The sequence below is a fragment of the Anarrhichthys ocellatus genome, unplaced genomic scaffold (assembly GCF_004355925.1).
Source record: "Anarrhichthys ocellatus isolate YVR2014 unplaced genomic scaffold, GSC_Weel_1.0 scaffold152, whole genome shotgun sequence".
Lineage (NCBI taxonomy): Eukaryota > Metazoa > Chordata > Actinopteri > Perciformes > Anarhichadidae > Anarrhichthys > Anarrhichthys ocellatus.
The window spans coordinates 17,337-42,872 of NW_022280182.1; the positions used below are offsets into that span (position 1 = coordinate 17,337).

General features: G+C 42.0%; 4 protein-coding genes across 4 annotated transcripts in view; 2 read left to right on the forward strand and 2 right to left on the reverse strand.

Moving 5' to 3' along the window:
• Positions 1–8,597, forward strand: part of tedc1 (tubulin epsilon and delta complex 1) — an 18,873-nt gene extending 10,276 nt beyond the window's left edge. The window contains 1 exon segment of the mRNA XM_031877853.1: positions 426–8,597. Coding sequence (XP_031733713.1) covers positions 426–788 — 363 coding nt within the window. The 3' untranslated portion in view covers positions 789–8,597.
• Positions 1,911–4,109, reverse strand: pth2 (parathyroid hormone 2). Its single transcript, XM_031877854.1, has 3 exons — positions 4,006–4,109; positions 3,610–3,783; positions 1,911–2,247 (listed from the first exon to the last, which is right to left on the reverse strand). The coding sequence occupies exons 1-3, from the start codon at positions 4,107–4,109 to the stop codon at positions 2,070–2,072; spliced, it is 456 nt and encodes a 151-aa protein (XP_031733714.1). The 3' UTR covers positions 1,911–2,069.
• A 543-nt stretch (positions 8,598–9,140) lies between the features above and the next one.
• Positions 9,141–25,536, reverse strand: part of rin3 (Ras and Rab interactor 3) — a 17,135-nt gene continuing 739 nt past the window's right edge. Inside the window, exons 2-14 of the mRNA XM_031877852.1 lie at positions 24,306–24,420; positions 24,113–24,185; positions 23,920–24,011; positions 22,335–23,397; positions 20,734–20,914; positions 20,429–20,600; positions 19,526–19,647; positions 19,207–19,393; positions 12,603–12,734; positions 12,335–12,501; positions 11,941–12,055; positions 10,174–10,490; positions 9,141–10,004 (exon numbers count right to left, since the gene is read on the reverse strand). Coding sequence (XP_031733712.1) covers positions 10,213–10,490; positions 11,941–12,055; positions 12,335–12,501; positions 12,603–12,734; positions 19,207–19,393; positions 19,526–19,647; positions 20,429–20,600; positions 20,734–20,914; positions 22,335–23,397; positions 23,920–24,011; positions 24,113–24,185; positions 24,306–24,420 — 2,697 coding nt within the window. The 3' untranslated portion in view covers positions 9,141–10,004; positions 10,174–10,212. The remainder of the gene's footprint in view (positions 10,005–10,173; positions 10,491–11,940; positions 12,056–12,334; positions 12,502–12,602; positions 12,735–19,206; positions 19,394–19,525; positions 19,648–20,428; positions 20,601–20,733; positions 20,915–22,334; positions 23,398–23,919; positions 24,012–24,112; positions 24,186–24,305; positions 24,421–25,536) is intronic.
• Positions 22,315–25,536, forward strand: part of LOC116400157 (uncharacterized) — a 42,070-nt gene continuing 38,848 nt past the window's right edge. Inside the window, exons 1-2 of the mRNA XM_031877849.1 lie at positions 22,315–22,961; positions 24,331–24,453. The gene's annotated coding sequence lies outside the window, so the exon portion shown is untranslated. The remainder of the gene's footprint in view (positions 22,962–24,330; positions 24,454–25,536) is intronic.

Here is a 25,536-nt window from a genome sequence, read left to right on the forward strand (position 1 = left end):
ATTATTGTAATGTTCCGGAACTTTGCCCGAGGAGATTTTCTCAATCCCGACCTTTTTGGAAATTTACTTGAATACCCCTGTTGTAGACCCTTCTTGTCTGCTTGTCTCTGAAATCGCTTTTTTGTTTTTCCCAAAACTACATAATATTCTCAGGGAGTTCAGTTAGTGACAGTGTGGGCTCCATGGTAACGTAGCTCTGACAGTTTGACGGACTAGCAGTGGGGGGCGGGGCTTAGCGAAGGCTCAATTGTCAGGATTGGGGAGACTAATTTAGCTCACTCTTAAACTACTTCTTCCACCATAGAACCATATATTTAAGAAAATATGGCAGACACAAAGTTTAATATTATCATAACATTTTGTACTGTTGACCGTACTGTTATTCTTGTTTTGTTTTGATATTTGTGTGCTGTATGTTGCCCCAGAAAGAACAGAGGAGAGGCAGAGGGGATGTTGAGGACAGAGGAGAAGGAGGAGAGAGGTGGCAGGGTGGATCGGACACCTCTTGCCTCTCTCCGCTTCCCTCCTCCCTCCCTCAGGTCTACCGAGCAAGTTTCCAGACCGGGAGGCCAGTCAGACACAGCAGCCACCAAGCAGAGGGGACCCGCGACAGGGCCGAGACTCCGGACGAGCTCCCAGCATCTCAGGCTGCCCAGCTGCTTCTTCAGACAGAGGCTCTGCTGCTGGAGAGGAGGGACAGGCAGAGACTGGCCAATAGGATGCAGCTGCAGGACATGATTGGCAGGCTGGACGAACTGGTGTTAATACCACCACAGACTTTTATTTAATCCTCAAACTGCTGATTTATTAATTCAGAAATAAACACAATATGGATTTTCATGTTTTTAGTTTGCCAAAGATTCACTTGACATTCGGAAGGAAACCAGATATTTTCTTCTTTTACAAAGAAAAAAGCTTTTAACAACTTTAATTTGTTGTAGGTGAAAATGACTAACTTTGTCATGTCATTTAAAAAAAATACAAAGTAACAAAGGGTTTTACAAACATTCTAACATTACTTAGTTAATTTCATTCAACGGGCCATTTGAGTCGAGAATTATATGAGAAGATTGATACCACTCTCAAATCTGTGCGCTAACTATGCAGTTCAAGCCAGAAGATGTTTTAGCATTCTAACAGAATACAATTAAATTCCTACATCACAAACATAATATTAATAATATTATATAGTATAGAATTAAAAAGTGTTTCAGAACTGGATTGTATAAGACATTTTGGGAAACACACTTGTGTGTTAAGTAAGGAGATGGAATTAGGACATGATTAGCCTAGCTTAGCAAAAAAACTGGAAGCAGGGGTAAACAGGAAGAAGGGGCAGAGCCTGGCTCTGTCCAAAGTGAAGAAAATACCTAAAAACCCTCAAATTGTCATTAATTAACATGTTTCTCCTTTGTTTAATCTAAACATAAACGGAAATGTAATAATAGAAAGTACTGGTACGATTTCTGAACTTTAGACGGAGCTGCTTCCACCTTTCTTTAAGATGTAATGCTAAGCTAGGCTAACCCCATCCTGACTCCAGATCAGTACTTAACACTCAGACATGAGATTGGTAACAATCTTCTTATCTCACTCTCTGAAAGAAAGCAAACCAGCGTACCTCCCAGTATGTTAAACCTCTATTTTACTATTTGTTTTGTACATTTATTTGAAAGCTAAATATGTCTTTAATACAGATGGCTGATTAAAAAGAATAACATTAGTATTAAATTCAGCTGTACTACTGAATTAAGCCAAACATAAGCTACAGTCATTGAAAACATAATTTGCATCTCTTTATTCATCAAATTGAATAACACCAAATAACTTTCAGCATCGTAAGATATTCGAAAGTGCTACAGAAAGTAATCGAATGTTAAGATGGTAGACTAATAATACAGCAGGTGTTAATGACTTTTGATGTCTACAATATTTTCTTGTCTCATAAGTTGATGGACTGAGCAATACCCACCGGAGACTTAGGGTATCCCTTCAAAAAGCTTTTTGCCAGTGCAGGATGCAGAGAGGTGGTTTGATTTTCTGAATAACAGGCTGTAAAGACTAAATTATCATGAAGAATTAACCACCAGTAGTTTCTGCATGTAGGAGTTGAGCCACTTCTGTCTCTCCATGGAGGTGAGGAGTTTACTCTTCTCTCTGAAGGCAGCGTCATCAGCCACAACCATGTTCCTCTTCACCATGCCGGCACCCTGAGACGACCATTCAGCAGGCCACGCCCTCTCCACACTAGAGAAACAGAGCTCAAAATCAGAGACTAGAAAACACGCCAGGTACCAACAGTCTCCAACACTTAATATGGTACTGCTGCTTTTTGTTTTTGTCATGACAATTTGAATTGTAGTTTGAATTGAAAATTGAAATTGTTTACTTTAAAATCAAGATGAAGTTAAAAATGCCTTTTTTTTTTCGATCACTTCCCCCGGTCGTATTGTGCACCTATTTAACAACATATACAAAGGAATTACCAAAGAAACGATTTATTGTATTTTTATATCAAAATCCAATAATCATTTCTTCCTGTAACATATGAAGTGTGCTTAAGTAAGCTAGTACCAACTATTTTCAACCAGTAATGTCATGAGATCTAATCATCAATCAATATGCAACCTTTGCCGACAAGCAAGGTGTGTGAGCCACAGTCGTTTAAAACTCTGTATCGGGATTGTGCTAAATTCTATGCCCACCCACTTTTTATCAGTCCAATCAAATGAGAAGGATTGGATTTAAATCTGACAACTCAACTTGAGGCTTCTTTGAAAGCAGTCCACAAACCAATGGGTGACGTAACACCGACTACGTCCACTTCTTCTATACCGTTGATATTTTGGGAAATACCCATATTCGCTATCATTCCGAGAGTTTGATGAGAGGATCATTACCACTCATTAAATTTAAAGCTACATCCAGCAGAAGGTTAGCCTAGCTTAGCATAAAGACTGGAAACAAGGAAACTGCTAGCCTGGGTCTGTCCAAAGTGAACAGAATCCACCCCTGCTAAGAAATGGACAGATAACTGTCATAATTTACACTTCGGTTTTTGTGGGAATTAAACAAGATATAACATGTTAATTAGTGAACTTAATACCCCTGTTTCCAGTCTTTGCGCTAAGCTAACCGTCTTCTGGCTTGAACTGCATAGATAACGCACAGATTTGAGAGTGGTATCAATCTTCTCATATAACTCTCGACTCAAATGGCCCGTTGAATGAAATATTAACTAAGTAAATAAAGGAGGACATCAAATTTAGGCCTTGTACCAGATGTCGGCACAAACAAAGGAAGGACAGGAATAGACAGCTAAAAGTGCTGCCAAACCCACACACAAAGAATTTGATTGTTTTGCATGGTGTGTTTGGCTAACTGCTGACAGCTACCGGCGCTACCAATGCACACACCGGCGCTACCAATGCACACACTGCTGTACATCTCTACCACTCAGCTGCTGCTACGCCGGCAGACAGCTTAGTGAGTTTAATTTAGTTTTTGTCAAGATTGTATAACGTGTCATAGACGACGACTTCGAGCCGATTGCCTGCTTGTTTTTGAGTTTGAATGAATATAGGACGTTTTCCCGCACTCTGCAGTTACCTCGCCTCTGCCCTCTCAGGGGTAAACAGCCACGCCTCCCTCATCATTCTTGCCTTGCTATCAGCTCTGAGGCTGGGTGCTGACGTCATTTGAATGCTCCAATGACGGAGAGAGATGGAGGGGAAGAGGACATTCCAGTCGTCTCGTTTAGATTCCTCTGAATCATCAGGACTTCTGGAATCAGATCGTATTAAACTTAATGATTCCTTGAGAAACATATTAGATTGTATTGTATATTGGCATATCAAAATAAGTACAACGTATAAAGGAAAATATAAAGTTAGGTATCTAGGTAGTTCAGTGGTCTGTAATTATGGTACGTAGTCACTCCAAACCACTGTGCCATTAACACTCATATTTTTCTGCTACCTTGATGAGATTGAGTGATTTTCCCACCTGAGAGGTAGTCGAGGCTGAGGGAAGCCAGATGTCACCAAGGTCATACCCAGAATGCAAAGCAACAGGAAGGACATACGGGGGAAAGCAGGCAGCTCAGACATCCTAAAAAAAAAGGGGAAAAAAGATGCTTCCTTGACAATACAAGTTACATATTAACTGAGTTGTGTATTTACAATCTTAAACCCAATTAACAACAAAATAATACAAAACCATAAAAACAGAAACCTATTTTCATCATCATTAATACATATCAGTATGCTTTTTAATGTGGAATAAAACTAAAATATTTTACAATACAAGTACCGTGTTGCTACTTTTTAAATTGTGATTCTTTAAATTAGAAGGTTCTGTATAATGCCAAAAAAAGGCAAAAACCTTGTGGTCAATGTCTTGGTTTTTTTAAGACTCAGAATACAGTATGTTTGAAATAAAATAAAATAGGCTTTGAATATGTCATAATTTCTATGTTCACTTGGAGAGCTATCCAAGGTCTTTACAATTAACCAAAATCTACTGAAATTCAACTTGGAAGTCTAAATCTGAAATGAGCCAGAAATGATTGAAGCACACTGACACCGCCCTTGTGTGCTGCTATAAAGAACCATTTCAGAACGTATGTTTGACACAGTGTGTTTTTTCAACATTTGTGATTTTCAAAAAATATTTCAGTGAGAGCACCCTTTCATAAAAAAAACTAGAGAAACACTCCAATACAGACTCATTAACCTAACCTAACAGCCTTTTAAAATCCTCTTTTGTTTTGAGATTTAGTATGTGCTCAGCTGGAGCCAAATTCGGTCAGTCACAGTCAATGAGACACAATTTTTCTACTATCTTAAGCCTCTTGTGGGGGGAAAAATAAAATACACTAACATACAACACAGCTTAAGAAATTAGCTTGATGCAAAGGCGTTGGCTATGGGATTTGTTAAAGTTGTTTGTAGTCTGGCTGATTTCTTACCTGCTTCTCAAGTGGACGTGTTGGTCTGTCTGTACCAGCAAGGAGCCTCTCAAGGCTGAACTTCAGAGGTTAAACGTCAGGCGTCACATAAGCAGAGATATGTTCCAGAACGAACAACTGATCGCAGCGATTGAAATGACGACTGTATTTGCAGTTAGGTACTTTCTGTTAGTTGCTGCTTCCTATCTACCACTTATTTCTTCTCCTGTATTCTCTGAATAGAAAGAAGTTTGTATAAAAACTTGGATTTACGCTTTTTTGTGTGCATTTGCTCTGCCAGTTGCTTCTGTAAGTGGCCGCGCGCAGGTCTACGGTGGTTGAAAAGCATCGGTTTCTTGCCGGACATACTTATATACCCTGGACTAGAGTGTTTTAACCCCCCATCCCCCTAACCCACCCACACATATACGCAACCATACACACCTTTCACCAGATCAAACCAACATTGAGTTTAGCGTGCAAGAGGACAGCCCTAGTGGAAGTGCAGTTAGCTTGTTAGTGTCCTGTTTCAAAGACTTAGTCATGGTGCTGTTGTGGAGTGCCCACGATCTTATTCATTATTGTGTGTGTGTGTGTGTGTGTGTGTGTGTGTGTGTGTGCGTGTGTGCGTGTGTGCGTGCGTGCGTGCGTGCGTGCGTGCGTGCGTGCGTGCGTGCGTGCGTGCGTGCGAGCGAGTGTGTTCATTCATACTCTGTGGCAGGTTGGAACAACAGCTCAAAGACTAAGGCATTACTGTCGTCTACGCAGAGAAAAATATATTGATGTGGGCTTGGGGAGAATGATCTTACATGATGTCCATAATGGAATAGTCAACAAAATCATGTGAAATAAATAATGTAATAGTAAATTTAACCTGCAAGAACTGACTTGACTGACATGATATGTTGTCAACTATTAGTTTGAACTTCTTAGCTTACAGTTACTTATTTTTTTGATTTTGAGTCATTTTCGTGTCCACCTGCCCTTTAACACAGGGATGATTTTGAATGTCTGACGCCTGCAAATAATCTGCAACCATGCTAGCGGCTCATGAGACTATGCTTGAGATTAAAGAGTAACTGCACACTCAAATGTGTTGTTTATAGTGTTAATGAGTGGTAGTGATGACAATGTGCTTTCCTATGTTGTGACAAGAGTGTGTAGATGAAGTTTTTTTTTCTTTTTTCTTTTGTTTTTTCTTTTAGCACCAGGCTAATTAGCTAACTAACATTAGCCTGCTAATTCCACCATGTTTTTAATGCTAACGATACACTGGCTACAGAAAGTGGTCACTTGTGAGGCAAAGGAACCGCAGTCATCAAATTCAGTCCCTAATCAGCTCAGACCTGAGGGTGAAGTTACACTTAAACATTAGCATGCTCATATGCTCATAATAACAATGCTAGCATGTTGATGTTTAGCGGGTATAATATAAGTTTAAGTGTTAGCATGCTAATGAGCACTAAACACAATGTACAGCTGAGGTTATTAGTTTTTAGGTATTTGGTCATAAATCAAGGTACAGTATTGGACCAAATAAATTTTTACCCAAACATGGCGCTAGATGACAGGGGATCAAAGTAGACAATTCAACCTAGATCAACTTGTCAAAAGCTCTTATGACCACAGCATCCTGAAAAAAATATACTCAATCACACACTTTTATTTGCAAGTATAATCAAAGCAAAACTATTAAAAAATACTGACATGATAAGTTTATGTACTGTTAAATGTTAAGCTAAGAGAGCAACTTCATTCTCTGCTCAGGTAGACATCACTCCACTATATCTTTACATAGCAAATAGTTGTTTGCTGCTTTATTAATCCTCGGAATATCAAATGTTTCACCTCTTAAAGTGACATAGATATGAAATCACACTATAATATGATGGACCAGCATACTGATCCAAACTAGAGCCATTGGTTGGACATTTTAGTTGCTTTTTCAGTTTGGGGGGGATTGCTATTTTGTCCCAACCAATCTGTAGTGAGTGAACTATCCGTCCCATTGACGGCAGGCTGATAGCATCTTCATCCATGCTTGTTACCAATTGCATGGCAATTTTCCAGGACTTCCCCATTCTTAATTGCACATACAAAGGTCTGTGTGGCTCAATTGTTTTTTTAACTGGGAATAACTAATGTTACAGACTTGAAGGTCATCCTCCAAATGTGTTCACTGCATCTAGTAGACACAACAATGATGCTATCATGTCCATATACATCATCTCGGGCTTACCATTTTCTCCAAGACAACCTTGGTGAAAACATCTGTGGACTAAAGGCATCTGTCGATGTGATCCTCTGAAGTAGTACAGTAGCTATCATTTCCTGGACAAATCATTAAAAAAAAAAAAGGTTCTCTGGCTTTGTTATACTGAATGGCATCTACAATTTATTGAGAGAGTTTGTTGACACTTGTTTTAGTGGAAGAGTCGGCCATCACTGCTGTACATAGACACCTTGTTAGTATATCAGTATTGAGAAACCCCTCATCTCCAAACATCAGCTTTACAGGAAGTGATGAAAAAGAAAATTGGATGTGTCCATTCGCACCCGCGTATTTGATACGTTGCCTCTGGGAAAGTATAAAATACTGAAATGGAAACAAGACAAAAGGTGATGAGAAAAGGTTTGTCGGCAGACAGGAAACTTGTTACCATTTAAATACCTCATTATGGCTCTTGCTGGAAATAATGACCAGCAGACAGGACGCAGCTGGCCTTAACAATGGCTGTGCGACACACTGATGTTACAGAGGATAACAAGCGTCGCATACAAAGTAGTGTCACCTCACACCACCTGTATTCTCATCAGACACACCGTCAACTCCCATCGAACCGAACTGCATTCATCAGTTGGAAATGTCATTTAATCAGTGATCAAATCCTGGAGAAACTTGAGTAGTATTTTTGATGTTAAAGTTTGTTGACAGCCCCGACATCAGCATGGAATACTGTTCATTTCAAACAGGGGTTAATTAGGGGTTAAGTATGCTTGAATCAAACCAGTTTCTCGTTTCTGCATCTGTCCAAAAATAGACCCTTTGAGTGCCGACATCATGCAAAACAAAGGGAAGACGAGAGGATTGCTTTATCACGTTTTCAAAAATACAATTTTTGTCTTTTTGTCATTTTGTACAGCGATAACACAAATGTATTATGCATTGTTCATTAACAAAATATTAACAAGTGTATGCAGCATAAGTCATTCTGTTTCTGTAGTGTACAAGAGATTATATATTGTATAGTTATTTATTATTTTATGTTTTTTTAAGTCACTGAATGGGAGAGATTCTGGAAAAAAAACTATCTTAAACGACCGGGAAATGTCTTTTCAGATATTTAAAAAAAACTACCCTGAGGTGAATCACCTCAAAGTAGTCTGCTTAAGTTACACAATTGCTGTGTCGTTGGGTGCCAGAATCAGTATCACATATATTTAAGATTACAAACTCTGATTCGAGGCTCGAGCGAGCTACAATATCAGCAAAGCGTTTTAGTGATGGAGAGAAAATGTTATGCTAATACTAACAGTTTAGCTTACCCTTCTGGTAATCGTAATTGAGCTGAGCTCACACAGAATGCTAAACTGTAAGAGATCTCTGCAACTCTTATTGTAAGAGTTACAGTTGTGTGAAAAAGTGTTTGCCCCCTTCCTGATTTCTTATTTTTTTGCATGTTTGTCACACTTAAATGTTTCAGATCATCAAACAAATTTAAATATTGGACAAAGATAACACAAGTAAACACAAAATGCAGTTTTTAAATGAAGGTTTTTATTATTAAGGGGGAAAAAAAATCCAAACCTACATGGCCCTGTGGCCTTTTTCACACAACTGTATGTGACTGGTTCTTGTGAGTTTGTTGTCATCGTGTTAATTATATAGATTTGGACTATATGCATTGTCCGTTAATTACGAAGCATACCGTCATGCGCAGAGTTATTGTTTGTTAAGCTAGTTTAGCGTAGCCTCCCAGAAGTGCGGTGCCTCAGCTGTCTTGTTTTGGGTTTTTTTGTTCCGGGTTGATAGGTCACACAGTCCCTTGTCTCCTAGAAGAAAGGAAAACTTTGCTGATTTACAGCCGGCTCTGTGTCAGCGAGGGCAGTGTGTAGATAAATGGCGCCCGGCCTCCCACCACGTCACCAGCGCCGGAGCAAAACTCAAAAGTCAATTCTTTGCATCATTCGGCTGACGTTCATCTGCTGTGCTGCCTGCTCTGCAGTGACACAGAGCCGTTTGAAAAGTTTCCCTTGAATGAATCAGACCTCAGGCACATTGATTTAGAAATGAAAACAAAGTTTTTGCCCACAGATATCCAAACGCACATCTTGGTCTCTGTCCGTATTGCCCTGTTAGCTACTACGATCAACAAACGCGGTTTTACATGACCGGTGGGGCTAGCTAGTCGCCTAAAGTCTCATTTGGTTGGATGATTTTTCATAAACGCCCCAGTGTGTAGGAAGACCAACCCAGAAGTTGGTTTTATTAATGGCTTTGTAACTGATCTAGCATTTGTGAATTGTTATTTGATATTGGAACCCTTTCTGAGATATTATACACTGAAGAAACATTGTTGAGTACTCCTTTAGTCTAGAAATGTCAACTTAAACAAGAAACATCATTGGAAAATTGTAAAAGCCAGTTTATTTACAATTCAATCCGTATTAGTATACAGACACATGTGATATGACACTTGATGATGCTTGCTGGATATTTGGGAATGACATTAAAAGTTTTTGTCCATAAAGCTGCTACTGTAACACCCCCCACAACAGAAGTTACAGAACCAATTTCTGAACCAATAATCAGTAACGTGCAGTCCACCCCTGTAGACAGGCTTGAGCATAGTAGAGAGTAGCATCGAGTATCGTAGAGTAGAAACAGTAGAAACATGATCATATATGCGCATGTTAGAATAACATGCATTTTTAACATTCTATAAAATCATTTCCTCCTGCAGTCCCTGGGGTTCCAGACCCCATGTTGAGATGTCAGTCATCTCTTTTGTCTTTGTGTCATTTTAGTCGGCCGCTGCTCTGTTTGGTGGTGCATCTAAAATGAATTTCAAAAGAAAGGAGTCATACTACATGCTTCATCGCATGCGATATTTTGTGACATCCTGCATGTGTTCATTTTAGTTACACTTAGATCAACATTTCAAGTGAGACCTGAGATAACAACACTGTCCACAGTAATGCCGTCGCCACAGTGATGTAGTTACCATGGCAATAAAGCTGCTGCCCCTGTGATGCTGGAGCGGCTACAAGCTAATCAGACTTTCCTCCTCCTCTTGCGCCTCTGGCTCTACGGTGTCCACAGCTGCAAAGTCAGCTGGGAAAAAGCTTTCTGCGGGGGGAGCTGGAGGCAGGTCAGTGGGGCAGCTACGTCCAGGCTGGGGCTGCTCGACGGGTTGGTCAACAGGGTGGTAGACAAAGCAGTAGGCTCCGGGTTGGGAACCGTTCTTCACACTGAGGGCCAGCTCTGTGGGAGCCAGGGGCTGGTGAACACCATCCATGTACACACTGAGCATGTAGGAGTCTGGGAGAAGGAAACAAGGAGGCATGACGTTACCCAGAGAATGATGATAATGTAGATACAGGCTGTTCTCATACCGCGGTCGTAGCTATATCTACGAAAATAAATATACGCTATAATTCGTAGATATCCCACAAAATACATTTGTATGTAATCCACGTAATCATGAACCAGGAAGTATAAAGACTGCAGAAACCCACACAGGGTGGGCAGGAGGGGTGGTGGATGGGTCAAACAAAAACCAGTCTTTCAACCAGGAGACCGTTGTTGTTTCCCCCGTATGAAACGAGAAGTCAACGTTGATTTATTTGCCACGTAACTGCGGTACTTAAGCAACACCACTTCCGTAGTTATTTAAACCCAAACCATGATCTTTTCCTGAATCTAACTAAGTAGTTTTTTTCCTGAACCTCACCAAACTGTTTCCTGTGATTACAGAAGTTCATTTTGGAAAGACTATCCATGTAACAAGCGGAAATAGACACGTGTTGCTGGACTTGAAAAATGAGTGACTTTTTCGTAAGATATCATACGAACCGCTGTAAGGGGATACGTGATAATATCGCTCTTGTAGTCAAGAACAAATTGTTGACACTGGCAACCTTAAACACCACTCAAATATCACTTGTCTTTAGAGCTGAGTATTCGTGGTAATGTAACAATTGAAGTAGTTTGACAATTGAACAATCATTTTGATACCTGGCAGAGATTGCAACCTCTGCTTGACAACAATGGAAGGTTTTTCTTTTAATGAGTCCTGCAACCCATAGACCACATATCGTTTCTAATGCGACCCACACAAGCGTTTCCTAAATAAGCGCCCCCTACTGGTGACAGGAGATCAGCACGTCCTCTAAGGGAACGGTTGCAGTTTTAAACGAGTGGTTAACGTTGTGAAGCAGTCGCACTTTGGTTAGCTTTAGGCACCAAAAATACTTGGGTTTAGGGAAAGATCATGGTTTGGGTTAAAATAAGTATGTTTGTGACCTAACTTAAGTTACGTACGTAAGTTAACCACACGTGAGGTCATAAGTTAACTTATGTGACACTGACTTTTGTTACTTAAACAATTAAAGGGGAACTGCAACGTGTGAAAACAGTTCAATAACATTTACATGTCTTCTGTGACTGTGGAGCAGCTTTGTCACTGATGATGTGCTGAGTTGTATTATGGGAAGTGTGGGATCCTGCAGTTTTGGGGCTTGTCAGGAAGTCAGGATATCTCATCCTCTGCTAGATCAGTGTTGATAGTTATTTTCTTTTTTTATTTGTTTCTCGGAAGTCCTCCAATTTGTGCATTGTCAAATTGCATCATTTTAGATTTGAGCATAACACAATAAAATCATGTTCTTTTATATAAGGCCAGGAACTGAATTCTGCTGAATAGAATACAAATGAAAGTGTAAAAACCCAGTCTCTCAGCAACATGCGACAACCTCTTCCAGACATTTACCTTGTTCGAAGCGTGCGGCACACTGCTCAGCTAGCTGCTGCATCGTGGTGGTGGGGAGGACACCCAGAGTTTTTGGACTGCCTCCCATCTCTGGACAACACACCGTCAGAAAGTCCTGTGCAACAGAAATACACAGGAAGCTCCAGAGAGATATCTGTATGGAAACATCTCAGCTTGTTTCTCTAGGGGAGTCTGTGTGAGACGTCTGATTTGTTTTCAGCTTTTTCCCCTGACAGAATACAAGCACAATACATCACACATCTACCGGTGCGTTTTCCTGTTTATTCATTTGTAAATATCGGTCAATGAATACTGCATTCTAATCATATTATACTTTGAGCCATAGTACATTCTAATACTGGCGGCATGAGTGAGTGAGTGAGTGTGAGTGTACCCGCACAGATCCTTGGGCCATGCGTTCCTGGTTGAGTGTGCGTCGTCTCTCCCAGCGGTGGATGGAGTCCTGAACCTCTCTGCTGAGCTGCCGTGTTGCTGACCTCTGCTGGTCAAAAGTCTTGATGTGCTCCAGAGCACCGTAGGTGGTGGTCAGATAATAGGAACCTGCACACACGCACACACACACACGCAAGGACACAATCAATAATGTGATGAACACAGATCACGTCAACGGGGAGAAACAGTTTGAAGTGTTTACTGGGCACCTTCTCCTAGTGCCAACGATGGGTCCATCAACTCCATCATGTATTCAACGTCCAGCTGCAGCGCGGACAGATTGGATCTAGCCAGGACATACATCATTACAGGCAGGAAGTCATCAGCGCCGTGGGCCCGCCCTAAACACATACAATTACAGGCAATTACAGGATAACGCCACATTGGGTTTACCTTCATTCAAGATTTTGTCTTGAGCCAGTTGAGGCCACCACAAGGCAAGCCCCGAGGAACGGCGTTGGCATGCGGGATGACTTTGGCATAGTTACCGGAGTTGGAATTACAATTTACGTGATGCCCACTGGCCCAAAAAGCCACGGCATTAGAACAATGAATACATTTTTCTTAATTAAGTCTAGTATTCTCACAATTTGAATCATTAGCTCCAATTAAAATGAAAGAGCTGTATAATTTGTGTATATGGAGTGTCAGCAAGAATGTAGTGTCACAGCCAGAGGAGTACTCTAATGCTTAATCCTAGCTATGGGTCAAAAAACGAAGCCACCTGAGGAGGCCTAATAAAACTAATCTGGTTGAATTAAAGGCAGCAGCAAACAGAAAAGTCTTCAATCTTGATTTAAAGGAGCTGAGGGTCTCAGCAGACCTGCAGCTTTCTGGGACTTTTTTCCAGATATGTGGAGCAGAAAAACTGAATGCTGCATCTCCATGTTTAGTTCTGACTCTGGGAACAGAAAGTAGACCGGTCCCAGACGACCTAAGGGGTTGGGATGGTTCATAAGGTAGCAGCAGATCAGAGATGTATGTTGGCCCTAAACCATTCAGTGCTTTATAAACCAACAGCAGGATTTTAAAGTCAATTATTTGTTAAGATAAGATAATCCTTTATTAGTCCCGTAGTTGGGAAATTCACATGATCACAGCAGCAAAGTGGACAGTGCACACAAGATACAGAGTAAAAAAACAAGTAATACAAATAAGTAAAGTAATAAACAGTAAGAATATCAACTAAGTCAAAAAGTACAAAATCCACAGTAACTAAGTATAACTAAAGAACTAAAATATTATATATACAGACAGGGTATTTTTATTGCACAGTGTGTTTCTATTGCACAGATTTTTAGTATTTTTTGGTGTTGTCTGGTCTACTGGGAGCACAGCTGGTTGTGCAGCCTGACAGCAGCAGGAAGGAAGGACCTGTGGTACCTCTCCTTCACACACTGGGGGTGAATCAGCCAGTGGCTGAAGGAGCTGCACAGAGCTGCCAGGGCGTCCCGCATAGGGTGAGAGGTGTTGTTCATCAGGGATGATAGCTTAGCCATCATCCTCCTGTCTCCCACCACCTCCACCGTATCCAGTGGACACCCCAGCACACTGCTGGCCTACTTGACAAGTTTGTTCAGTCTCTTCCTGTTGCCGAGATGCTGCTGCCCCAGCAGACCACTCCATAGAAGATGGCTGATGCCACCACAGAGTCAAAGAAGGTCCTCAGGAGTGCTCCCTGCACTCCAAAATACCTCAGTCTCCTCAGCAGATAGTCTGTTCTGACCCTTTTTATAGAGTGCGTGTATGTGGTCAGTCCAGTCCAGTTTATTGTTCAAGTACTTCTAAGATCTCACGATCTCAATGTCCGTTTCCTGGTACCGGAGGAGAGCGTTTACCCCGGCGGAAGTCCACCACCAGCTCTTTGGTTTTACTAGAGTTTATCTGGAGGTGGTTCTGCTGGCACGATCCTATAAAGTCCTGGTTCAGTTCTCTGTATTCTCTGTCATCGCCGGCAGAAATGAGGCCGACGATTGCAGAGTCGTCGGAGAACTTTTGCAGGTGGCAGTTGGCAGAGTCGTATTTAAAGTCTGAGGTGTAGATGGTGAAGAGGAATGGAGCTAGAACAACCGTGGGGCCCCCGTGCTGCAGGATACCAGGTCAGACTCCCGTATCCGCACATACTGTGGACGGTTGGTGAGATAGTCCAAGATCCATGCAGTGAGGTGGTGGTCCACCCCGGTCTGCTCCAGCTTGTCCCTCAGAAGCAGAGGCTGGATGGTGTTGAAGGCACTGGAGAAATCAAAAAACATGACTCTCACAGTGCTTCCAGCCTTTTCCAGGTGAGAAAGGCATCTGTGTAGCAGGTAGATGACAGCGTCATCCACCCCGATGCCAGATTGGTATGCGAACTGTAGTGGGTCCAAAGATGAGCTCATTAGGGGGCGGAGATGGACAAGGACCAGCCTCTCTAGCGTCTTCATCAGGTGGGATGTTAACCCAACCGGCATGAAGCTGTTGAAGCAATCTACAGGGGGTGCAGTCAAAGGAGGTTGCAGCAGCAGGGGGAAGGGGTGGATGAGTGATCAAATCTGTTAAAGAATAAGTTCAAGTCATTCACCCACTTTTGGTCCCCTGTAGGCCGTTGGTTGGGCCCCTTGTAGCCAGACATCGCCTTGAGGCCCTTCCAGACCCCGCTGATGTTGTTCTGCTGCAGCTGGTCCTCCATATTTGTCCTGTATACTTTTTTCCCCTCCCCGATCTTCCTCCTCAGCTCCCTCTGTACAGTCTTCAGCTCCTTCTTGTTTCCTGATCTAAAGACCATATTCTTCTCCTTGAGGAGGGCCTTTATTTCAGGAGTGATCCACGGTTTGCAGTTGGAAAAACACCGTACAGTCCTGGTGGGTACGGTGTTCTCCACACAGAAGTTGATGTAGTCAGTTATGCAGTTAGTGAGACTGTCAATGTCCTCCCCATGGACGTCACTGAATACTTCCCACACAGTAGAGTCAAAACAGTCTTTCAGAGCCTCCTCGGCTTCCTCAGACCATCTTTTTACTGTGCGAGTCACAGCTGGCTGCCTTTGTACAAAGGCCAACAGCAGGATTTTAAAGTCAATTCTTTGTTGGACAGGAAGCCAGTGCAAAGACCTCAGAACTCGAGTGATGTGATCCACTTTCTTGGTCTTAGTGAGGACTCAAGCTGCAGCGTTCTGAATCAGCTGCAGCTTTCTGATTGACTTTTTACAGAGACCTGTAAACACACCGTTACAGTAGTCCAGTCTACTGAAGATAAATGCATGGACAAGTTTTTCCAAATCCTGTTGAGACATAAATCCTCTAATCCTTGATATATTCTTCAGGTATCACCTGTAGGCTGATTTTGTAATTGTCTTGATATGGCTGTTCAGGTTGAGGTCTGAATCCATAACTACACCTAGATTTCTGGCTTGGTTTGTGGTTTTTAACATCAGTGATTGAAGCTAAGCGCTGACTTTCAATCGTTCGTCCTTTGTTTAATTGAAGAAAATTCTGGCACAACCAGTTGTTGATTTGTTCAATGCAGTTACCCAGCCCTTGTATGGGATTATAGTCCCCTGGTGATATAGCTATGTAGATTTGTGTGTCGGCAGCATAATTATGATAACACACTTTGTTGTTTTCCATAATCTGAGCTAGAGGAAGCATGTAGATTTTGAACAGAAGAGGCCCCGGTATTGAACCTTGGGGAACACCACATCATTTTAGTCAGCTCTGATGTGTAATTAGCTACAGATGCAAAGTATTCTCGGTCCTTCAAGTAGGATTCAAACTAGTTAAGTGCTGTGCCAGAGAGTCCCACCCAGAGTTTTAGTCTTTCTTACTGAGATCCAGTAATACTAAGACTGAAATTCTGCCATTGTCTGTGTTTAAGTGGATGTCGTTGAAAACCTTAACAAGAGCAGTTTCAGTACTGTGGTGCTGTCGAAAGCCTGACTGGAAGACATCAAAACAGTTATTTACGGCCAAGAAGTTGTTCAGCTGTTGAAAAAACGTTTTTTCAATTATTTTACTTAAAAATGGGAGGTTTGATATTGGCCTATAATTTTTCATTGTTGCGGAGTCTAAATTAGCCATCTTTAGAAGTGGTTTAATAACTGCAGTTTTTAGGGCTTGTGGGAAGACACCTGAGAGAAGGGATGTGTCTACAATTTGTAAAAGATCAGTGGTCATGCAGTTTTGAAAAAGTGTGTTGGTAGAATATCCAAGCAGCAGGAGGATGACTTCAGATGTTGTATAATGTCTTCTAAAGTCGATTTAATGAAATTGTGTCATGATATTTGAATGGATGCTATTTAGAGATGGGGACAACACACATCCTGTGGTTGGTGTGGAGGCACTGACTGCTTGTCAAATTTTCTGAATTTTGTCAGTAAAAAATGAGGCAAATTGATTGCATGCCCAGGTGGATTGGAGCTCAGCAGCTACTGACACTGGAGGGTTTGTTAGCCTGTCGACGGTAGCAAATAAGGCGCGTGTATTGTTATTGTTTTTGGTTATGATGTCAGAGAAGAAGGACTGCCTTGTCACAGTGAACCAGGAGATTTGTTTTTCGCCACCTGCGCTCAGCTTTCCAACACTCTTTTCTCTATTCTGAAATAAATATCAGGACAGGAATTGAGAAGGCTCGCTGCATACAGGGCCCTGACTTTTCCTGGAGAGAATCATTGGTGTCATTAGCCTTGTAGCCTGGACCCAGAATATATCAATTATTGCCTTTATCAGGTAGGGGAGACAGAGGATGGTTGTGGGGGAGTGTGAATAGAGAGGAGGGGGACCTGGATGGAGTCTGGGGGGTGGAAGTAGGTGCTGGTGAGGGAGGTAAAGACTCCTTCTCTTGGAGGGGGGGAGAAAGTGGGTGATCGGAGGCGGTCCCTGATGATGAGGTTGGAGACTCCTCCTCTTGGCTCTCCTTAGGCGGGGGCATCCTTCCCATAAGGTCTCTTCGGCGATGCTGTGTGGTTATCTCTTGTTTAGACTCCTCTTGTCCTTGGGAACAGACGGGTGACGCAGGAAGAAAAATAGGTTAGAGGTAAACAGGTTTACCCCTGACTTGTTCAGGCAAACTCCATGTGACTTAAAAAGATGTCTGCGCTCCCAGAAAAAGTAGAAATTGTTGATAAAATGTACTGAATGGTCAGTCCATGCAGTTGACAGCCATTTGTTCGGTGCAAACAGCCTGCTGAATCTCCTCCACTGTAAACACCTCAGCCTTGACAGAGCTGACTGTGTTTAACAGATCAATAAAGTCTCGCTTCACAACTTCAGACTGTTGTTTCACAATATCACAGCTTTCTGTATGCACGATGATGTTTTTCACGGTGGAATGGTCAGCCACGATGTCCAGGATTTTGTCTCTCATGTTAGAGACCATATCTTTCGGAAAGCAGAGTATTTTGGTGTTCTTGCTGCACAATGATCTGACATCTTTTACGGCATAGTCACCAATCAGAGTCTCAGGCCCAGTCATTAGCTTTCCCTGCGGCCTTTTACATCCAGTTGATAACAATGCTGGTATTTTGGGCATACAAACACTATAGCAACATGTCCACAGATGAAAGTTGGACAGCAGCAGTAGCAGTAGTAGTAGTAGCAGTACTACTACACACAGACTGAACGACTGATTTAATGAGACACAAATGAGACAGAAGTGCTAATAAATAGTATTAATTACAGCCTCTTTACTATTGATGCGTGGAGCAGCAGTCTTTGATTTTGAGGTCAGGTTTGTTGAGCTTTGTTTGACTTACTGAGCAGGATCTCCCACTTCAGGGGGTATTCCACTTGAAATTTCCGACTGGGAACTCGGAAATTCCGATTAAGCAGTTCAAATGGAATGCAGCATGAAGCCAATGTGGAATTGCCTTGAACTTGCATTCTCTCTAATGTCCATCAGGGGGCTACTCCTCTGGTTGTATAGAAGTCTATGAGAAAATGACTCTACTTCTCTCTTGATTTATTACTTCAGTAAACATTGTAAACATGAGTTTATGGTCTCAATCTCTAGTTTCAAGTCTTCTTCAATACAGCATGATGTTCATTTAGTAAATGATGGTCCATTTAGAGTCAAAGAGACCATAAAGCAGGATATGCTTTAGGGCGGGGCTACCTTGGGATTGACAGGTGTGACGCCCCAGGGCCTCTGCCGGGGATTGTGTGTCTTTCAGTGTCCCTGGGTCCTGGATCGTTGGAGAGTGACATCAAGAAGATTGGAGGCAGCTGGCCACCGCCTTCGCCTTATAAGACCCGCCCCATCCAGAGGAAGGGCTGGCTTCTTCCCCCTCTGACACACCTGGTGTGCTGCAAGGAGTGTCTGGCAGCAGTGTTGCAGTAGTTGAACCTTCTGGCATTCATTACGAGAATGCTCATTTTTGTTGCACATTTGAAATGTCCTGGCCTTTTTGTTTATTAAAAGTAGTTGTTTGGTTAGCTCCTTGCCTGAGTTTTCATGACATTTGCTATGGTTTTAGAGCCAGGCCATAACACAGGTCTCTACCAAGTTGTTGTCTGCTCTGTGAGTTGTCTTTTTTTTATCTTACAAATTAAATCCTTTGACAATGAGTTTTCAGTTCATGAAAGTTAATGTAACATTTTGGTTGCCTAGAAATGTCTTATTCAGTGTTTGATTTTACTTAGCTCCACCCTCTGTCAAAACCAAGATGGCTACGGCCAATAAGCAGAACTCAAGGCTTCAATACCATCGTCCACAAACCAATGGGTGACATCAAGGTGACTACGCTGGCAAGTTTACTTCCTGTTTTACTTTTTTTTTGGTAACAAAACAATAGTGATATTAGAATATCATTCAGGGTCGAATGGTTAAAGACTGTCTGACCTGGACTGCTGACAGACATGGAGTCGTAGATGAGCTTGCAGGCCTTCAGCATGAGCTCAATCTTTTTCTGGGGAGAATACTCCAGATGGAGGTTGTTCAGTTTGATGCTGATCTTCTCCATAGCAGAGGCCTCGGGGATGGCAGTGGTTATCCCCAACGCCGTGGTGGTGCTGCCTAGGACGCCAGACTGACACACACAACAACAACACACACAGACAGTCAGCATCACAACTCTTACTACTGGTATGGATATAAATGTACTGCACATGTACTGCGGCTGTGTGTCGTCTCCAGCGGGAGTGATCCCGTCCAGCCCTACCTGGTTCTGGGCCAGCTGTTTCAGGCTGCCGTCGTTGGTGTGCAGCTTCTCCAGACTCTGGTAAATTGGCTCCCTCAGTGGCTTCAGTACGCTCTTACACAGAGCAGCTTCTGCTATGCTCTCTGCACGGACACACACATAGACGATTACTTCAAACTGTTTCTAATTTTCTATTTTGCTAATTTCGCCTTCTTGAAAATCACCATGTAGTTGAATCAACACCTTCGGCGACACAGTGTCGACAAAAACTAAGCACTAAGTAATGGCTTCACAAAACCTCCAACTACTACAGGTTTGCTCTATTGGATTATATTAGACTGTACAGGTGTTAGAATAAACTGATACATTGATAATTAGAAGTTATGACAATGTTGAACAGCTTTAAATTAATAAATTCTATTTTCATCCACCTCATCACGGGCTAAAGACATTATGTACTTAAAAAAGCTTCAGGCTCTTTAAAGTGACACTCCAGCGATTGTAGTATTGCACTGCCATGAACCAGTGGGACTCACAAGAGACAGATTAAAAAAAATGAATGGTCGAAATTCGAAGCAGCAGGGGCCAAGATATCTTGAATTTCAGGTCAAGCTCCATAAATGCAGGATCCTACATTTCCCACAATGCAACTCAATAGTATCTTTTCTTTAGATTGTCCCTGTCGACAATGCCGTCTGTCACACAGGCTCTGTTATAAATGTCATAGTTTACAAACCCAAACTGAGATTACCCCTTATATTTTGCAGCGACAGAAGACATGACAACTGCTTTTCACAGGCCAAGAATGACAATGTAAAGAAGTAAGATATACAAAGGACACAACATTTTTCCAATATTCCCCATACAGCTGGTCCCACAGACACAACACTTTAAGAAATCAATTGAAAGAGGTTTTAAAGTTACCCAGTTTATCTTGTGCATACTGATGCTGTGGCTCCAACATGGCTCGCAGCTCCGTGCTCTGCAGCAGGTAACTCTTCAGCTGAGTCATCATTTGTCTGATCTCCTGTAACAGCTCCGTGGAGGAGGAGTGCTTCAACATGGTCTCCAAGGTGAACGCGCGGTGCTCTTTTACCTGAATGCAAAACATGAAAGCTTCATTCCATTTGTATTTTAGATTTGTTGTTGTTGTCCAGAGAAATCCAAATCAGCTAAATGTTGAAATCCAAAATCCTTAATAGATCTTTTTCTCCCCCGTGTGCACTTACCAAGTTACCGAAGTAGCTCAGAGGGTCCCTGGCCAGCTCCACGAGGCGCTGTGTGAGGCGGCGGTCGTGGCTGATGAGGCCGGTGATGACGGTGGACAGGCGGTAGCAAGCTCGGTCCAACATAACAGTGGTGGGGGTTCTCCTCACCGCTGCCTTGGGGCTGCGGCTTTCTGCAGGGCGACTGGAAAAGACATGTAAAGTGAGTCTTCCTCCTTTCTATGTGTGACGAGTATGGCTAACTCTCTCCACCACGGCGTTTGATTCAGTGATTTCTGTCCAGCGTGACTCGTGACTCGTCTAAGACCTCCGGTGCGGGGAAGTGTTACACAGAGTTGAATTAGTACGCATAGCTCGGAACGTTTGATGAAGGTCCCTGTCTGTTTTAATACACAACAAGCAACCGCGTGCAATCTGATGCTTTGCATGCCATGTACTTAACTACAGTATGTATTTGTGGTTTCTGGGCTGTGAATGTAGCAGTGGAATCTTGTGATTTAACTTTACTTTATTGGGCTTCCCAAAAAAACCTCACGAGAAAGAGAGAGACAGAGAGAGATATATTCTTCATATGAAATACTGTTTGGACCTAAGATTTCTAGCTGACTTTCACCACACAAACACACTTAGGTTTTAGTCCAACCCCTGACCGAAGTGAAAGCCTAACTAAGACTGATATTTTAATTAATAATATTTAGTACGAGAAAAAGATGTATCATCCATTTACTACACAGATATTTTAATTGGAAACCTACTCTCCGTTAGTTGGACCTTTTGCCAGTTTACAATAGTTTAGTACTTTTATTAAAGAGTAAACAGGTTTGGCCAACATGTTTCAACTATGTGTTAAAAAAAGGCTAAGACGTCATACTTTGTCACACACTGGTTCAATTCACTACACTTTCTGATGTGAGATGTGAATACACTGATCTTAAACAACGGCTGTAGTAAACAGATAAATAGTTAATGTTTAATGCATTTAACAGTAGATTGAGGCTGCATTAGACACTACTAAGGACAACACGCTTAAATCTCTGACTTTACATTATTTGACGTCATACTTCGTATGAATAGTAGCTTAGTGTGAAATTCATACTAAGCTACTATTCATACTAGACTACTATTCATACTATAAATAGTAGTCTAGTATGAATAGTAGCTTAGTATACATAGTAGGTTTGAATGAACAATAGATTAGTAAGAATACTAGATTAGTAAGAATAGTAGGCTAGTATGAATAGTAGATTAGTATGAATAGTAGGTTTGAATGAATAGTAGGCTAATATGAATAATAGGTTAGTATGAATAATAACTTCGTATGAATATTAGGTTAGTATAAATAGTAAGTTCGTATGAATAGTAGGTTTGAATGAATAGTAGATTAGTAAGAATACTAGATTAGTAAGAATAGTAGGCTAGTATGAATAATACGTTCGTATGAATAGTAGTTTAGTATGAATAGTAGATTAGTATGAATAGTAGGCTGGTATGAATATGAATAGTAGGTTGGTATGAAAAGTTTGTCAGTATGAATAGTAGGTTAGTATGTGATTTTGAACAGAGCCCAGGACTTTGTTTCTCTACACCAGCCTACCCAGACCTACTTTTGGTTTTGCTCCTGTTCCTGGTTCGGCTCTCCGTCTTCCTCCGTGCTGCTGGTAGAGCAGGAGTCTGGATCGGTCACCAGCACAGTACCCCCCTGTGGCGAGTACAGAGACACATCTGGACGCCTCGCCGGTGAGGGAGGAGGCACTCTCATCCCAGCAGTCTGACTGGCTGATCCTCCTCCTGCCTGGTTGGGGCACACAGGTGCGTCCGGGGGACACTGTTTCTTCCTTGGCGGAGGGATTGGACGGGACGGTTTTTTCACTAGTGGCGCACAGTGGGAGCTGGATTTTTGTTTTTGCTCCTCTGTATCCATTTTCACCTCTCTTTCCTCCTTCTCATCCTCAGTCTCTCTCTTTCCTCTGTCCTGTTTTACCTCATTCTCTTGAGGTTGGCTACAGTTCTGTTGTTCAACCCCCTCATCCAGCTGACCTGATTTACTTCCCGTTTTCTCCTCTCCTCCTTCCTCTCTCTCAGTTCTCTTTGCAGGATTTTGTCCCTTCTCTCGCTCCGTCCCCTCTCCCACCTCTCGGTCAGTGCTTCTCCTGGAGGAGGTGCGACGGAGAGGTGCAGGAGGCAGCGAGGGAGCGGCTCGGCTCTGCAGGGGGACAGGAGGCCTCGATGGAGTGAGTGATGTTGACATTGACTTCCTCTCTTCTCTCTCGCCCGCTCCACCCCTTCCTTCCTCTTTTCTCTCAGCTGCTGGAGGTGAAGTGTGAAGCGAGGGGGGAGAGGAGAAGAGGAGGCCCATCCCAGACCCTGAGCCCAGGCTGGGGGGTCGTGGTGGGGGGCGCTTGTATTTAATGTCCTGGGTGGGAGTGGTTTTGGCCTGACCTTTGACTTCTGTGCTGGTCTTCTGTGAGACTTCTCCATTCTGCAGGGAGGAGGTAAGGTTTTGGGCGGTGACGATATCAAGTTTGGAGATAGTGGAGTGGTTTAGGTCTTTGTTGGCGCTTTCCTCCACAGTGACTGGGTTGACATACAAGTACAGTCTGTTGTGGTTCTGATCCAAAGCCAGGTCCTGGTCCTTCGCCGGTTGGTTCAGATCGGACATCCAGAAATCTGCAACACATGCAGTCAGTGTCAAAAAAGTGGCTTTTATCAGGTTTTTGATATTTGCTTTCCTTATTTTTATAAATGTTTCTCTCTCGTCCGTCTCACATTGAATATTATATGAAAACATTCGTTTACAGTTTGACTGAGCTTCATGGTTCATTGTTGACCTTTGAAAAGTTTCATACTGAACAGAAAGATACAGATCTTGGTAAGATATTACTCTAACTCTCGGCTAGAACGCAAACAAAATTCCAAAGTATCTTGACAGTTAAAATTGAATACATGCATATTAATTCCTTTACAATGCACCTACCTAAGCAACCTTTTATGCCCATGAAGATCGGTAAATGATTCTGTGTCTGTATATATTCATTCATGTTGTCCTTCACATATATTTTCATTTAAACATTTCTGCTGAGTAGCTGTATTGATGCGATTCCTTTTATCCTCCATCTTCCATTACTGTATCCAGCTCTTTGCAGCAGCAGTGACCTAACTTCAATGTGCTAATTATGTAGATTTATCTACCTGCACCCATAGCAGAGATGACCTCCAGCTCCTCTCTCTTAGTTGCCGTGGTAATAGCGCTGGGTAACCTCAGTGGGATGGCCAGAATGTCCCTTGGGTGGATTTGATAGTAAAAAAAAAAAAAGCAGCATTAAGTGTAGGAAGGGAGGTTTAATAATATGTGTGTGTGTGTGTACACAAGTATATGTGTTACCTGCTGGCACAGTAGAACGAGATTAATTTGAAGATGTCATCAAACACCAGAGAGGAACCATTTAAGTGGAGCACTGTGACAGAAAACAAACACAAGAGTGAATCACCAACCACTCTGCTGTCTGTGCTCTGCCACACATATCTTGCATTTTGTATTTCCACAGTAGCTCTTTGCATTAGTGTGTAACACGCACATTTCTTGTGTTGTTTGACCATCAGGTTGTATACGGGCGGCGCCCCCTGTTCATCATCAGGAAGGCGTACTGACAGCGTCGTGCTCTTGTCCTCTGTGCTGTGAACCAGGAACGCCTGCGAACGACGACATGTGGTTAGAACTCTGAGGTCAGAATGGAGAACATGTACAGAAAAGTACTGAATCAAATATGTACATAAATGCCACAAACATAAATGCACTGCTTTGTGACAAAAATGTCAGATATACTGTCTCACATGTTCATATTGCAAAAGCTGACAACAGCAAAAACAACGCAGCAACTACTGCAGCCTGTATTAAAGTTCCACAAATATGGGTTTTAAAAGCTGATATTTTTTGTCCCATAGTTTCCTATGCAGAAAGAAAATGACATGTAACTGTAGATTCATAAGAAGAGTCCTGGAAAGGACTATGCCTTTAGAGGAACCTGAGATAATGTTCAGCTGTCAAACTTCTAATAAATTAGTGGTGTAAGCTTGAGATTCTTTAGTCAGTCAACAGCAGGTTATACAAAAATGTTAACTTTGTCTACAGTCAAGCATATAATTCAATATCTAAACATGGAAATGAACATTTTCAATTTTTAATATGAATAATTAATTCATATTTTACTTGAGCTTGAAAGAATAGTTTGACATCTTAGGATGTACACCTATTTACTTTATTTCCTAGAGTGAGATGAGAGGATTGACATAAAGCTCATTAAGTATGAAGCTAAACTACAGCCAGGAGGCAATTAGCTTAGCTTAGCATAAAGATGGGACACAAAGGGAAACAGCTAGCCTGGCTTTGTCCTGACTTTAAAAGTACATTTACCGACATCTCTAAAGCCCGCTGTTGTTCTCACATGCTGGATCTTGTTTCTTTAATCCGTACACAAACAGAAAAAGGCAATTTGTGGTTTTAGAGGGAGTGACATGCTGTCACTATTTTTAGACCGTCTTTTAATACGCCCAGCATAACTAAAAACCACAATTTGGGGTTTTTAATGTTCTGTTTGTGTATGGATTAAACAAATGAAATACGACAGGTCAATAACTAAACTATAGTAGTGTTGGGTGTATTTTTAAAGGTGCTAAATATGGAATTTAGAGCTTTTCTATTGCCTCCACACGGCTCTGAACATGTTGAGGGCTCAGCCGGCGGTTAACAGCTAATGGTGCTACAGTGCAAACAGTGGCATATGATAACACACAGAGGGAGAAGTTCAT